This window comes from Gigantopelta aegis, chromosome 3 (assembly GCF_016097555.1).
Source record: "Gigantopelta aegis isolate Gae_Host chromosome 3, Gae_host_genome, whole genome shotgun sequence".
Lineage (NCBI taxonomy): Eukaryota > Metazoa > Mollusca > Gastropoda > Neomphalida > Peltospiridae > Gigantopelta > Gigantopelta aegis.
The window spans coordinates 61029872-61045161 of NC_054701.1; the positions used below are offsets into that span (position 1 = coordinate 61029872).

At 36.9% G+C, this 15290-nt stretch overlaps 1 protein-coding gene across 1 annotated transcript in view; it reads right to left on the minus strand.

Annotated features, from left to right (window-relative positions):
• LOC121368374 (ARF GTPase-activating protein GIT2-like) overlaps nucleotides 1–15290 on the minus strand; it is a 53754-nt gene that overhangs the window by 25642 nt on the left and 12822 nt on the right. Inside the window, exons 5-12 of the mRNA XM_041493068.1 lie at nucleotides 14554–14640; nucleotides 14013–14143; nucleotides 13083–13177; nucleotides 12565–12610; nucleotides 11522–11573; nucleotides 10688–10760; nucleotides 7759–7856; nucleotides 7034–7157 (exon numbers count right to left, since the gene is read on the minus strand). Of these exons, the coding sequence (XP_041349002.1) occupies nucleotides 7034–7157; nucleotides 7759–7856; nucleotides 10688–10760; nucleotides 11522–11573; nucleotides 12565–12610; nucleotides 13083–13177; nucleotides 14013–14143; nucleotides 14554–14640 (706 nt within the window). The remainder of the gene's footprint in view (nucleotides 1–7033; nucleotides 7158–7758; nucleotides 7857–10687; nucleotides 10761–11521; nucleotides 11574–12564; nucleotides 12611–13082; nucleotides 13178–14012; nucleotides 14144–14553; nucleotides 14641–15290) is intronic.

A 15290-nucleotide genomic window follows, 5' to 3' on the forward strand; every position in this document is an offset into this window, starting at 1 on the left:
GGTCTGCTGAGTGGTAAACTGTCAACAAACACAGACATACACATGATTCACATGCACAGACTCCACATGAGACGGACGTGCTTTGCTTAAATGTTAAACTGAATAAGCAGACTATAGGCAGATTCCAGGATGCATTTAAATGAAAAGCCACTACCAAGGCTGTTTTATTTAACATTCAACACATTTTAATTAATTAGTATATGGTGTCGGACATAAGGTTAAGGACAACACAGATGTGAAAGGAAACCCGCTTCTGATATAAAATGGACTACTCTTTCTGAATAGGTCAGGTCAGGTCACGTCATAGGGCTTAACGTGCACATTCACAGAAAGCTGTTGTAACGCACACCTGTCATGGGTGCAGGTGTCGATTTATGCCGGCTCCTCTATTCAGGACGGGAAATGGTTTGGGGATGGGACCGCCTGAGCTGGTAAGTGCATGAGAGCAGCAGCAGCAGCCCGACCAGGGTCCGTTGGGGGAAGAGGGGGAGCGGGCGGTTTTCGAATAGTAGCAAGGGATCTTTTATATTCAACATCCCATAGACAGGAGAGTACATACTATGGCCTTTCTTACACCAGTTGTGGAGCACTGGCTGAAACAAGAAAAAGCCCAGTTGGACCACCGGTAGGGATCAATCCTAGACCGACCATGCCTCAGGCAAGTTCTCTACCACTGGGCTACATCCTGACCCTCGTCTGTTGAGATACACAGGTTATAAAAAAAAGTAAAGTTTGTTTTATTTAACGACGCCACTAGAGCACATTGATTTTTTATCTTATCATCGGCTATTGGACGTCAAACATATGGTCATTCTGACACTGTTTTTTTTAGAGGAAACCCGCTGTCGCTTTTTTACGATAGGCAGCAAGGGATCTTTTATTTGCGTTTCCCACAGGCAGGATAGCACAAACCATGGCCTTTGTTGAACCAGTTATGGATCACTGGTCGGTGCAAGTGGTTTAAACCTACCCATTGAGCCTTGCGGAACACTCACTCAGGGTTTGGAGTCGGTATCTGGATTAAAAATCCCATGCCTCGACTGGGATCCGAACCCAGTACCTACCAGCCTGTAGACCAATGGCCTAACCACGATGCCACCGAGGCCGGTACACAGATTATAGCCCCAACAAGTATTCCACAACTGCTGTTAATCTCAAAGTCTTTAGTAGACACTATCCTGCAGTGGGAGTGACACATTAAAGATCACTTGCTGTAAACTGACAGTAGTCCATGTGAAGGCTGCAGGTTTCTTCTCACTTTTCACATACATAGGATAACCTACGATTATCACGGGACACCTAGTAGCAGTTCAAAAGGTGCTGGGGTGTTGCTAAATAATTGTCCTTCCAGTTCTCTATCAGAGATATTTTGCACAATCAAAGTGTTCAGTGCGATGTTTCAACCCAAATGTTAGACATATATTTCTTCAAGACTAAATCGTAAAATATCTTATATTTACTGAACTTTAACCCAAGCTTAAATTGTTTTAACTAAAAGTAACATGTTCTGGAAACTGAGTGCTTGAAAAACAAATTTATTTCATTTCAATCCTATTAATATATCAAATGTACTTAATGTCAGGTGATAACAACCAGACTAACGAGACACCACAACTACTTGGTCTTCTCAACACGCCTCCGATCTAAAGATTAGGGCCACCATGAATTGGACTCGTATTCGACCCAGACATGAGTACCCAATACTAGATAATAATGAGACTAAGGAATAAAGTAACATAGCATTATGCATCTTAATTCCAGTGCTGAACATGGAAGCCAAATCATGCCATTGATACAATGGCCCATTATATTGCAATCCACACTGTCACATTCAGTTTTTCTTTTTCCTCCATGTCTCACAGCCCTATAAAGTAATAGGCGGCAAGCATAATATGGCAAAATGACGTACAAACAACATAATTAAATGATAGTGCTCTTCATTGCATGGGTAATCGAGTCCTGTAAATGGACTCGAGTCATGCTAGACTTGGCCTGTGCCGAGTACTCATGGAGACCCTACTAGAGATACAGTTAAACAGTTTTAAAGCTCTTGGTAATAAAAACATATTATTTATTATGTATAAAACATTTCAAAGTGAGTAATGAAAAAGCTACTTTGAGACAAAACTTTATGTTCACACAAAAAAGAAGAAAAGTACTTGAAAATTAGTGTTTGGTCAAAACAGCTCTATATGGTCTTTGAAAAACAAAATCATACATGTATATAGAAATACTGCTCATTATAAATATTTTGTGATACATGTACAGTCATACCATCGTTACTGACATTTACACCATATGACCAAATATTATCGGACGCAAAATTTAATGTACATCAATGTTATTCTGTTCATTACACCAGAATTCACATCTTCCCACACAGACAGCAAATTATGAAGAAACGTACATACTACTTCTGAAAGCAAATGGGTTAAGTTTAGGGTTAGGGTTAAGAAAATCATACAGTAATGATAAGAGTAATTAATATTGTCAAAATTCCTGCTGACGCTGCAAACATGTATATTTTTTTTTATTCTGCAATCATATACATGTATATTGACAAGTTATGATGACTATTAAAATAAATTTTTATATTTTCATTCACTGACCAATAATATAAAGTTTGGTTTGTTTAACGACACCACTAAAGCATGTTGGTTTATTAATCATCGGCTACTGAATGTCAAACATTTGGTCATTTTGATATTTAGTCTCAGAAAGGAAACCTGCTACATGTTTTCATTAGTAGCAAGGGATTTTGTTAGATGTACTTTCCCACAGATAGGAAAGCACATACCACAGACTTTAATCAGTTGTGGTGTCCAAATTATTAAAGTGAAACAGATATCAATATTGGACCTCATTACAGGAAAACATTTTCCACACATTATTTAAAAACCAAAAATCTTTTCGTTGGTTATCACTAATCTAGCTTCCATATCAGGACTACAATCATATTTTGACAAAAACAAGTATGATGCATGAAAGAGACACAAGAGCTAACAATACTAATTGTAAATGAGAAACAAGCATTTTTCATTTAAGTCAATGAACTTTAATTTTGTTTAGATATTGTCTCAAACAGACAAATAATATACTCTTCAAAAAAAGAAACGCAAAAGGGTACAAATGGGTTATAACTCCGATTTTATGTTTCCTACCGGTTCATGCTTTGTGAATATAAGGTCATTGCATGTCCCAAACACATTCCCACGGTTACATTCGATAAAACGCAGTTACTGTACAATAAAGTTCCAAAATGTGAATATTCGCAAAAACGCAGCCACGTGCAAACCATGTCACCACTGCACGTGCGTTGTCTGCACGTGCAACATGAACACCGACAGTATAAAAGTGCAGGGTGTTCGCTTGCCTGGCCTCTGTATCTGGCCGACAGTTGACAATCCAGGACATGCCACGTCTCAGTGAACCGCAGAGAAACAATGCCATCGGCCGACTAGACGCAGGCGAATCCAGAACGGCCGTTGCCAGGGCATTCCATGTGTCCCCAAGCACCATCTCCAGACTGTGGGACCGTTACCAGCAACATGGATCAACACGTGACCTCCCTAGATCCGGTCGACCACGGGTCACTACCCCCGGGCAGGACCGCTACATCCGGGTACGCCACCTTCGGGAACGATTGACTACTGCCACCTCCACAGCCGCAGCAATACCAGGTTTGCGCAGGATATCCGACCAGACCGTACGGAACCGCCTACGTGAGGTAGGAATTCGTGCCAGACGTCCAGTTCGAGGTGTCATCTTAACACCACAACACCGTCGACTCCGACTGCAGTGGTGCCAGATTCATCGACAATGGCCTCAACTGCGATGGAGACAGGTGTGGTTCAGTGACGAGTCCCGATTTCTGCTCCGACGTCATGATGGAAGATGTCGCGTGTATAGGCGCCGTGGTGAACGTTATGCGGCAAACTGCGTGCAGGAAGTGGACAGATTCGGCGGGGGTAGTGTCATGGTGTGGGCAGCCATCTCACACACTGGCAGAACTGACCTGGTCCACGTGCAGGGCAACCTGAATGCACAGGGCTACATTGACCAGATCCTCCGGCCACACATCGTTCCAGTTATGGCCAACGCCAACGCAGTGTTCCAACATGACAACGCCAGGCCTCACACAGCACGTCTCACAACGGCTTTCCTACAGAACAACAACATTAATGTCCTTCCTTGGCCATCGATATCACCGGATTTGAACCCAATTGAGCATCTATGGGACGAGTTGGACCGACGCCTCCGACAGCGACAACCACAGCCCCAGACCCTGCCCGAGCTGGCAGCAGCCTTGCAGGCCGAGTGGGCCACCATCCCCTGGGACGTCATCCGTACTCTGGTTGCTTCAATGGGCAGGCGGTGCCAGGCAGTTGTCAACACACGCGGAGGCCACACCCGGTATTGACTCCAGATGACCTTGACCTTGGTGGTGTGTCCTATCACTTACTCACAATGGACTAGAGTGAATTGTGAACAATCCTGCAACATTTGGTAATTATCGGACTCACCATTCAATAATTAAATCAATTCTCCAAATGTTACGACAATGTGGTTTTGCGTTTCTTCTTTTGAAGAGTATATAAATCATTAAAAGTAATTTAGATCGTCAATATTGTAGGTGAACACTGTAAAACAACAAAAGAACTCATAAGACTGAGTCAGCATTAAATTGTGACAGAATAAATTGCACTGAACATAATCTACGATGAAGAAAGGAAATGTTTTATTTAATGACGCACTCAACACATTTTATGAAGTTATATAGCGTCAAACATATGGTGAAGGATCACACAGATATTGAGGGAGGAAACCTGCTGTCACTATTTCATGACCTACACTTTTTGATTAGCAGCAAGGGATCTTTTATATGCACCATCCTATAGACAGGATGGCACATATCACCACCTTTGATGTACCAGTTGTGGTGCACTGGCTGGAGCGAGAAATAGATCTACTGATGAGTGAACAGGAAGAAACTGAGTATTGTAGAGTACACGTTTGAAGATGGTTATTGTGCTTTTAAAGTTAAAAAGTTCATTTTGTTTAATGACACCACTAGAGCACATTGATGTATTAATCATCGGCTATTGGATGTCAAACATTCAGTAATTTTGACATATACATGTAGTCTTAGAAAGGAAACCTGCTTAATTTTTCCATTAGTAGCAAGGAATCTTTTATATGTACCATCCCATAGACAGGATAGGATAGCACATACAAGTCATGATGTACTGGCATGAATGAGATTGTACTTTTAAAAGTCAAACCAATCATGATCTTAGCCAATAAAATTGAACATTATGAAGTCTCTTTATGTCAAGCATAATTTTCAATTCTTGATTATTATTATGAACCAAATTTGGTTTATTTTCACACTAAAACCTGTTAAAACAAACTTATTTTTAACAAATAAATCCCTCCAAACAAACTACAACAACAAAAAACCTCTGCTTTTTTCTTCTACTGTAGTAAATTTTTAATTTCTTTCATGGTATTAATTATTTGAAAAAGTATCCCAACAGTTTTTGGGTTGTTTTGATACAGCTGATTTTCATGCAACATGACGTACATGTGTCAACAGCTATAATCAGACATAACTTCTAAAGAATTTAACCGGATTGAAACTTAACTTTTAAAAACTGGTGACAAGAAGAGTCAATTAAAACAAACTGTTACTCATAAGCGTATGAGACAGGGGGTAGGGCCTAGATCTGGAGCAAAACTTCAAATTTGGCAAAAATGATAGAGATATTCAGGTAAAATGTGCTAACCTGAGACATTTTTACTATATATTTCCATCATTCTACTGTCAAAATTAGTTGTAACCCATGTAAAAATGCATAATGATTCGTTTGCAACCCTATTTAACTGTTTGGTAGTAATGCTAATATGAATAAATGTTTTTATGCAGATTCAGGCATTTTCGTTTAATTCGGGCTAAAGCCAGCCTGCCGCAGACTCCCTCCAAAAAATGGGAGCCTGTACGCCTATGCTGTTACTGCAGTGGGGAGGAGGGTACAATCTCTAGGGGAGGTGGGAAAGTCTCTAGTAGGGGGCACAAGCCTGATTTTTATCTTTATTTAAATAGAGGCAAAAAAAAACCCATACATTTTTACTCTCACCCCTCCACCCTAGTTCCTACAGAGCTGTACTGGCCTTTATCAGATTCCACTAGTCCTCAAATGATAACATTCAGCATTTTTATTATCTAATATATTGCGTATGGAAAAGATACATATTTTTGTAAATTTTATGGTCTCTCTTTGTAAAATTAGTAAACACCTTTAGAAAATACAGGTTGCCTTGGACAACAGAGCGACTGCCAATTTTAAAAATTCAACCCAGATTTAAAATGCACTGTACAGTCACAGTAAATTATATATAGACAAGCTGAAAGAAAAGAAAGCAAAACTAAAGATACCTTCATTTAAAAAACATACTTATGCATTCCCTCCTCCAACCAACTGGAGAGAGTCCAGCCATCTTAACAGCCAATTAAATGGCTATACTCTTTCAGTATATCCCGAGTCCCTACGTCTAGGCCTGTGACATTGTCTTCCTTCTTTCCGCCTTCATTCTTATGGTCTGAATGTTTTATTAGATGGGAGAAAATGTGATGAAGTGTGTTAAATTTAATATACAGGGATGTGAGGGGGCTGGAATAAAAAAGCTTACTGCAGCCGGGGTCCACAAGCCGCTCAAGTGCCCCTGAAGGAAAACTGTTGTTTGCAACCCCTGGAACTGCCAAAATTGCATTCAATGGTAACAATTCTAAATTGGTTATAACTTATAATATAAGGCACACATCATAAACTTGAAACCGCGAAAACATGCAAATGAACCATGTGTGGTCAACAGTATTGAACATCATGTTTTGTTTGGGGTTTTTTAAGACGAAATGGAAAAGCGTATTGATGTATTTCCGCATAGCTCTCACATCCTGAATATATGAAAAGATCAACCATATAAAAAACAATTGACTATGCACAGTAACAATACAGTAAATAAGCTAGCTAACCTTGTTCTTTGGGAGTCTGAGTAGGAGAAGCAATTCCAGTCTGTCTCCGCCTTGCGTCATTGAGGATGTCAATAATTAGTGTTGTAAATTCCCTCGCATTAAACCGGGCTAGTTTTTGCCTTCCCTGAAACAAGAATATAATGTAAAGCAGACCATTATTGGCATTATACATGGATACTAATGAATTAAACCATTACATAGCCTTGACCACTGAACTAGTTGAAGATTTACTTAAGCCTAAAAATCTAATATTGGAAGTATTTTAAATTTAGCCTTTAATTCTGTTGTAAAATGTAAAGTAACAATTTTCTGCATATACATTTTAAAAACTTTCTATACAAATGATCACTCCCAAGTTATAGGATATGCCACTTTTTAAGTGTAATTATCAAATAGTTTCAGATAAAGTAGATCTTTATAAAACTAATATAAAAAAAAACCCATTAAAGGTCTAAATCTGCAATAAAGGATTCGAATTCACAAATATATGAGCCATAAGACAGTTACCCCCCTAAAAAACAAACACCCTCCACACACCAAACATTTCTGCATAAAATAATTAGTAAACAAGTTAAACCTCAAACAAGCTGTAGCTTTTAAATACATTCCAAATTTTCAAGCCAGAAATCACTTAAACAGCATTATTTGAAATATTATGTAAAGAGATGTAAGACAAAGGAAAATAATAAAACTAATAAAGGAAAACCTGTGGATGTTGAACTGACCTGATTCCGAGTGGTGGACAGATCTGGGTTTACAGGAAGAAACGGAACAGTCTGTCTATCACTGACAGTTGTCGAGTGGTCATGAGTTGCCGACCAAACTGTTAAATATACACAGCATCATTTGTGATGTACCGTATTTACATTACAGAGGAAAACAACAACAAATGAAACATGTTCATGCCAGTAAGAGGTTACAATTGTTTTGTGTCTTAAACCACTGCATAATAATAAAACATTTTTATTATTTTTTATTATTACAATCCCCTAATTCCAGAAATCATTTACAACTATGTCATAGTTTTATATAAAAACAATCATCAGCACTATATTAAACAAGAGCACGGGTGAGGTACATGATACGCCCGTTATCACAGTGACTTAGTAATTGTATGTGACACACCATCATCCAAAGTTGTTTCTACATTTGAGGTTTGATGGTCCTGTATGCAAGATATGTTCAGGACAAGAAACGGTTAACAGATGGACGGACGGACAATGCCATACCATAGACGGGCGCATAAAAACCAGTATTTTCACTTTTTTTCTTACACACCTGTTGGTAAGAACGCATAATTCTTTTTGATAACATACACTATTAACACATGTACGTGTGATAACAATTTACAGACATACGACTGGCTGCTTCTAGATGATGACCAAGTTGTCACTGCACCACCTTCCAATGTGAAAAAAGTACAATCAAAATCAATTACTGTGAAGTATCAGTTAACCTGAAACTAATTTGTTTGTGAGGCATAAGTTAAGCAGTAGGACTGTAAATATGCTTTAGTTGGAAAAGATGTTGGGGGGGGGGGGGGGGGGGGGGTTGAGATTTTTTACTTGGTGTTTTGAAGATATGTAAGAAACAGAATACTACATTCATGTCCTTTAGAGACCATTTATCTTACAACTTGTAAGAAAGCTTTCGCTTGAATATGTCTTAAAACAACTCGTTATAAGATAAACAATATCTAACGGTAACTCAAATAGTATAATGTATTCTCTACATACACATATCTACTAACCTTACAAATCACAATGAAAACCTTAATATACACACCACCTCCAACATACATGTTGATTTTTCAACTGATTATTCCATGCAGCAGACACTGGTAAAAGTGAATATTAAAAATATCCATTGCTGCTTTATCTCTAAAAGTAGCCTATGTGACAGCGTGCAGGGCTCACCCTGGATCAAAAATACTTGTAGCCAAAACATTAGCCAAATGGAATTTTTATTAGCCATATTGAAAATGCTTTAGCCAAATTTGTTTTATACAGTACTGTATAGAGTATTTATATGTGAATATGAAAATGTATCTTTTTCAGCTAATTGTGTACAAACTGGAATAAATAGGAATAAAAAAACCTCAATGGGGGTAGGGGCAGTTAATATATTACTTCGAGTTTTTTCAGCGGGGGTGGGGTTGGGATGGGGTTAAGCAATATCTTCAGAGTTTGAAGCCAGTACCCCATACACCCACCCTCACTTCTAACATGACATTAAATTAACAAACATACAGAAATATGGTTATTAAAAAACTAAAAAAATCCTTTAATAAAATTAATATTTACGGTCTTTTTAAAATCCAGCTAACTTATTAAATGTCACTTCACAGTCTTACAAATTTATATCTAAAATTATCTAACAAATATGATTATTGTAAACTAATTTTATTCAGTGTACATTTAACTGCAATTTGTATAATTTAAATACTGCATGTTCATTTCCGACGATCACGATCTGCATGCGTGCTCTTGACCATGGGTACAAAATTAACAAAGACAAAGGAATAAACAAAAACTGCAGTTAGGTATTCATTGATGCGAATAACTATTGTTTTTCTACAAATTTACATCAAGATTTACTTTTGTGTAATCGTATTGTTTAATGTCAGCAATGATGTCTCTTGACACGTGGGTGTCAGCTGACTGAAGCGTGGCGTTTATTCGCACCGAGAGCTGTCCTCAGTTCAGCCAACGAACATTCTTCCCAACGTTCGCGAACTATTTGATTGGTGTTCGTCGTGTCCCATTTGGTTTAACGTGAAGCGCACAAACCAGTCTAACGAACGTTTTGTTTTCACTCGGTCTGGCTGAACTCGGACCTTGAGATGGCCTACATGTCTTTTGGCCCTGAACTGGCATGTGTATTCAAATTGACAAGCATTGTCGGTCTGTTTTTATTACTTTGGTTCAAAGATTTTACAAAGTAAAAATAACAAGTTACAGATCTTCCAGACATTGCTATCATACATGTTGAATGCATGCCGTTAAAATTAATAACCGTGATTATTAAAATAAGCAAACATTATAAGGCCTACGCTGTATTCTGCATGACACCGTTTCTCGTTACCTGTCGCGAGATCGCTATTACGCTAATTGAATATTTGGTAGTATTATTATGTAACCGTTTGTTCACATCAGAAGACAGAAAATGGCTTAGCCAAAATTTTAGCCACTTGCAAATTTTATTAGCCATTTTTTTTTTAAATTAGCCAATGGCTAATTTGGCTACCGACAGCGCGAGTCCTGAGCGTGTGTGTGTGTGTGTGTGACTTTTTCCATGCTCATATACCATGAAGGTTTTGAGCATGTCTGTCCCGGGTTCCGCATCGGGATAACCAGAGACCCAACCCGGGACAGAGGTGGTTTTTTAATCTAGACAAGGTGTTGAAATAACCATATATTAGACACCAAACAGTCATAGTTTAAAACATGCTGAGGTTCATTAAACAAAGGTTCTTTTTCTTAATATACCAGTTATAGTAGACTGGTTGGGACAGCAAACCCCTTTAAGAGACCCTGTGGGAGATTGATCCTACAATCCACCACACCTCGAGCGTGCACCAGAACACCAAGTTACAACCCCGCTCACTCAATAAACAAAGGTGTGTACACAGAGGCAGCAAGAACGAAGACTTACTACTGTCATTTTCTCGTCTGTCTACTTCATCGTAAACATCCATTGCAAGTTCCTCAAACAGGTGGTTGGGTAGCTAAAACAGAACAACAAAAACAAATACAAGTTAATTTTTCTTAATGATAAATTAGAGAAAAATTATAAGAGTATTTTTTTTATAAAATGCACAAAGTCCATAAGTTTGGAGTTTCAGAAAAACTATGTTTTATATTTTTATACGTCAAACAATTATAACTTGAATAATTTATATCAACCATATAAGGGTATGTAAATAATTATGTGATAACCACAGTGCATATAATCTTGCACAGAATATCAAAGAAATTTATAAGGTTATCTTCCTTTCCCTCAACTTTGTACGTTTTATATCTCAGACCTTGCTTTTTAAGGTGCACGGGTGCGATCGCGCTCGTACAGCGCACATAATTTCAATCTGACAAGTGTGAAAAACAGCGCATGTTACACTCAACAAACGGCGCACGTAAAATAGATGGGTATATTTATTTCCACTGTTTACAAAAAACAACAGTTTTCAAAGCTCATTTAGCTGATAGGAAGGTCGTTTTATTAAAACAATAGAATTAAAAACATGGCAGTGGCTTCCATGCAGTCGTTAAATTGGTATTTCTCTTTATTGAACAAATCGGGAAATACTGGTTTAATAGACAATTTTGTAGACGTACCAGTCAAAATCCAATCAGAGCTACATTGCCTATTTGTATTTATTTTGGCATATTGAGATGTGCGATTTTTTACTCACCTATAATTTTCAAAAACCAAGGACTGATATCTCCTAAATTTTAGGTTAAAAATACTTCATTAACAATGAATACTTACTGCTTGTAATTTTTTCTTTGCCTGCTTTGCAAGTTCTGATAAATCTGAGCTACTGTAAAACAAAACAATATTAAACGTAAGTATTATGTCTATAGGTTTGAAATAATTGAACACAGCAACTGTGTGCATAAATGTGAAACTTGAATCTAAGAGTTATCCATAAGTGTGTGAAGGAAGGAAATGTTTTATTTAACGATGCACTCAACTTATTTTATTTACAGTTATATGGCGTCGGACATATCGTTAAGGACCACACAGATATTGAGAGAGAAAACCTGCTGTCGCCACTTCATGGGCTACTCTTTTTGATTAGCAACAAGGGATCTTTTATATGCACCATCCCACAGACAGGATAGCACATACCACAGCCTTTGATATACCAGTCATGGTGCACTGGGCAGAGCAAGAAATAGCCCAATGGGCCCACTGACGGGGATTGATCCCAGACCGACCGAGCATCAAGCAAACGCTTTACCACTGGGCTACATCCCACCCCCACCCCATACCTGTGTGATATCAGAACATAAGTATTGTGTTTATATGTGTCATATGTGATACTGTGTGATACCAGAACATAAGTATTGTGTTTATGTGTGTCATATGTGATACTGTGTGATATCAGAACATAAGTATTGTGTTTATATGTGTCATATGTGATATTGTGTGATACCAGAACATAAGTATTGTGTTTATATGTGTCATATGTGATACCAGAACATAAGTATTGTGTTTATATGTGTCATATGTGATACTTGTTGGACAATAACAGTTAAAACAATTAAGCAAGGAGTATATTAGTTATCATATTAACCAAAAATAAACAATGGTTACATGTATGCCCCCGTTTTTGGACTGATGCAAACGTAAAGCAAAATAAAACATATAAATTGAAAATTAAGAATAACATTGTCAAACATAATTATTGATGTATTATGTCTCTCTGTCACTCTGTCTCTCTCACACACACACAAACACACACATTCTGCTGCATTCATACTGACATTTTAAAGAAAACAATTGAGATAAAATTGAGAAATGCTTACCTGTCTCCCATTTCAGGAATTATAAAATGTACATTTGTTCTGTGATCTACAAGATGGAAATAAAAAATATTTAAATATAAAAATACTACATAAAACAAAAAGAAATTCTTTACAAAGTTAATCTAACTTGATTGCAAGTAAATCAACACAAATGTACTCTATTTATAAGGTTAAATAACCATTATATTTATATGATTATTTGACTTTGAAGCTAACAACAGTCAACATAAATTCTAAAAGACCCAAATTCACATATAATAATCTCATTGTGAATAAGAAAAAAGATTTTCTAGAACGACATTTCAAATATGGTGTACTGTTTGTATCCCATGAAATATATATCACTTTTTCATTTTAATTTTTGAAGCTAAATGCTAGCATATATGTAACTGGAATCCTTACATTTTACATTTTCTGTCTTATGCAATAAAATATTTTCTATTTTTGTTTAACAATAATTAACTTGGATAATGTTCTAACTACATATACAGGTATAAAAGAAAACTAATACTACTTACCCGGTTTTTTACCACATATATAATACGCTAATCTATCTGTGAGCTCATACTGGGCTTCGACTAGTCGGTCGGCTAAATCATTATGACCTTCCACCCTGTAGAAACAAGCCGACACATTTTACACAAATCAAGTCTGATAAACAATACATTTTGAGTAAACACAAAACAATCAAAACAGATTATTGGGGGTCAAACTTCAGCTGTCACGATACTGATATAGTTAAATCAGGCCTTGCAACATCTTTCAGGATTTTCAGAGGACACTAGTCAAACTATTAGAGAAAAGTATTCCAAATTCCACATACCTTTTTTAATCAAAATAAGACTACCATGGAGTACAATTTCCAAACACAAAGAAGTGAGGACAGATTTGAAAATTTAAGTCTTGGACACCTTTTGAGAGCCTTATATTATTTAGAAAATTTCAGTTTTAAAACTGAAATTACTTCTACAGATTATGAAACGTTAATGTGTTAAAAGAATGAGTTGGCATTCAGATGACAAGAACTGTAACTCCAACATTATCAGAATTCAATAAGATGAGAAATACTTGCAGTCTCAATAAATGATCGCATATTAGGGAGACAGATGAGATGAAGATAACTGGCAATGAATGCAAAATCAGACACAGAATAAAATAAAATATGTTGCATTCACCGATAAAAAATATTTCTCCATGCATACACACACTAACAAACACACATACAAATATCTATCAAAACCTACCATGGATAAAATAAAATTGATTTTAGCTGACCTTTTAAGCATAAAAAACAATTATTTAAATAATTAGCTGACCTTTTAAGCATAAAAACTATTATTTAAATAATGTCATCACTTTTGGATCAGCCCTGAATAACTGTAATTTAACTGGCATTAAAAAAAAAAAAAAAAAAAAAATCCTGTCACAGCAGGGGAGATAATAACTACCTGGCATAATCTACTGGAGTTTTGCCCCCTAGATCTAGAGCACCAGGATCTGCACCATACACGACTAGAAGTTCCATCTGGGAGGACTGCCCGGCCTGAGCTGCAATATGGAGGGGACAATTCCCCTTCTCCTAGAAAACAAGATGAAAAAAACCTCTGAGTAACACTACAGCATATTATTTGCTACGAGACAAAAAGTTAACTCTTTTTTTTGTGTTAGCAAATAAAAATATAATTTTGTCTGTAATTTTGTCTTCAAACTAAAATATATAATATTATTGTAAATACTTCAGTGTGCAAAGTGATGTGCACAATGAAAAAAATAAACTTCAACTGACATTATACACTTCGATATTTTCCCTGTATACAGTCATTTTGAGGTAAAAAACACAACCCAATTCATTGCACACAAATTATAAACTATCTGAATGAATCATCAACAAAATCTGTGAAAAATGTACTATTCCATATATATTTACCCCATTTTACTAAATGTTCCTTAAAAGTACACTGCTCCATAATAATATTTAAAAGAACTAACCATATGAAAATAGTTTGGGTCTGCTCCTTTCGACAGCAGCCGTAAACATGTTTCAACATTGTTCGTCCGGACACTTGAATGCAGCTCCTATGACAATAAATTAGTGACACATTAATTTTAAAGATCAGTTAGAAATGTACAAAATACATATACCATTATATAAACAAATATAATGCTGTTACAAATATACATCTACTTGAAAAATGCAACCATTTAAAATTAAAGACAAATGTGATCTGAAATGGGTGGACACACGAACCAAACTCATAAAAAGAGCGACCCAATGAATTTTGTTTTTAAAAGCCGGGGAAAAAAATAAAGACAAGAGGCCCTCGAGTATATGGAGGGGGGGGGGGGGGGGGGGGGAGACAGACAGATCCCCTGATATCCCCTTGGATCCACCTCGGGTGACACAAATTGATACAAGAATGTCAGACATTTTATTAACTTGACCAATGCAACATAGACAGTACTCAAGATTTAATTCAATAGCACTGCTACTTAATTCACTAAGACATTATGCAAAAGAAATCTACATTTGTTTAACATAACAGTCAGTATGATTCTTTGTTAGCTTTGCTTCCACTGAAAACAGGTGTATAAACAATTCTGATGTGGAATCAGACCAGCAGTTTCAGTTTGCAATTTTGGTTTAAAAAATTTAAGTGACATAAGGACTCCCTGTTTACAAATCTTTAGAGCCCGCCACCAACCCAGCGACCCTGTCGTGCGTCTCC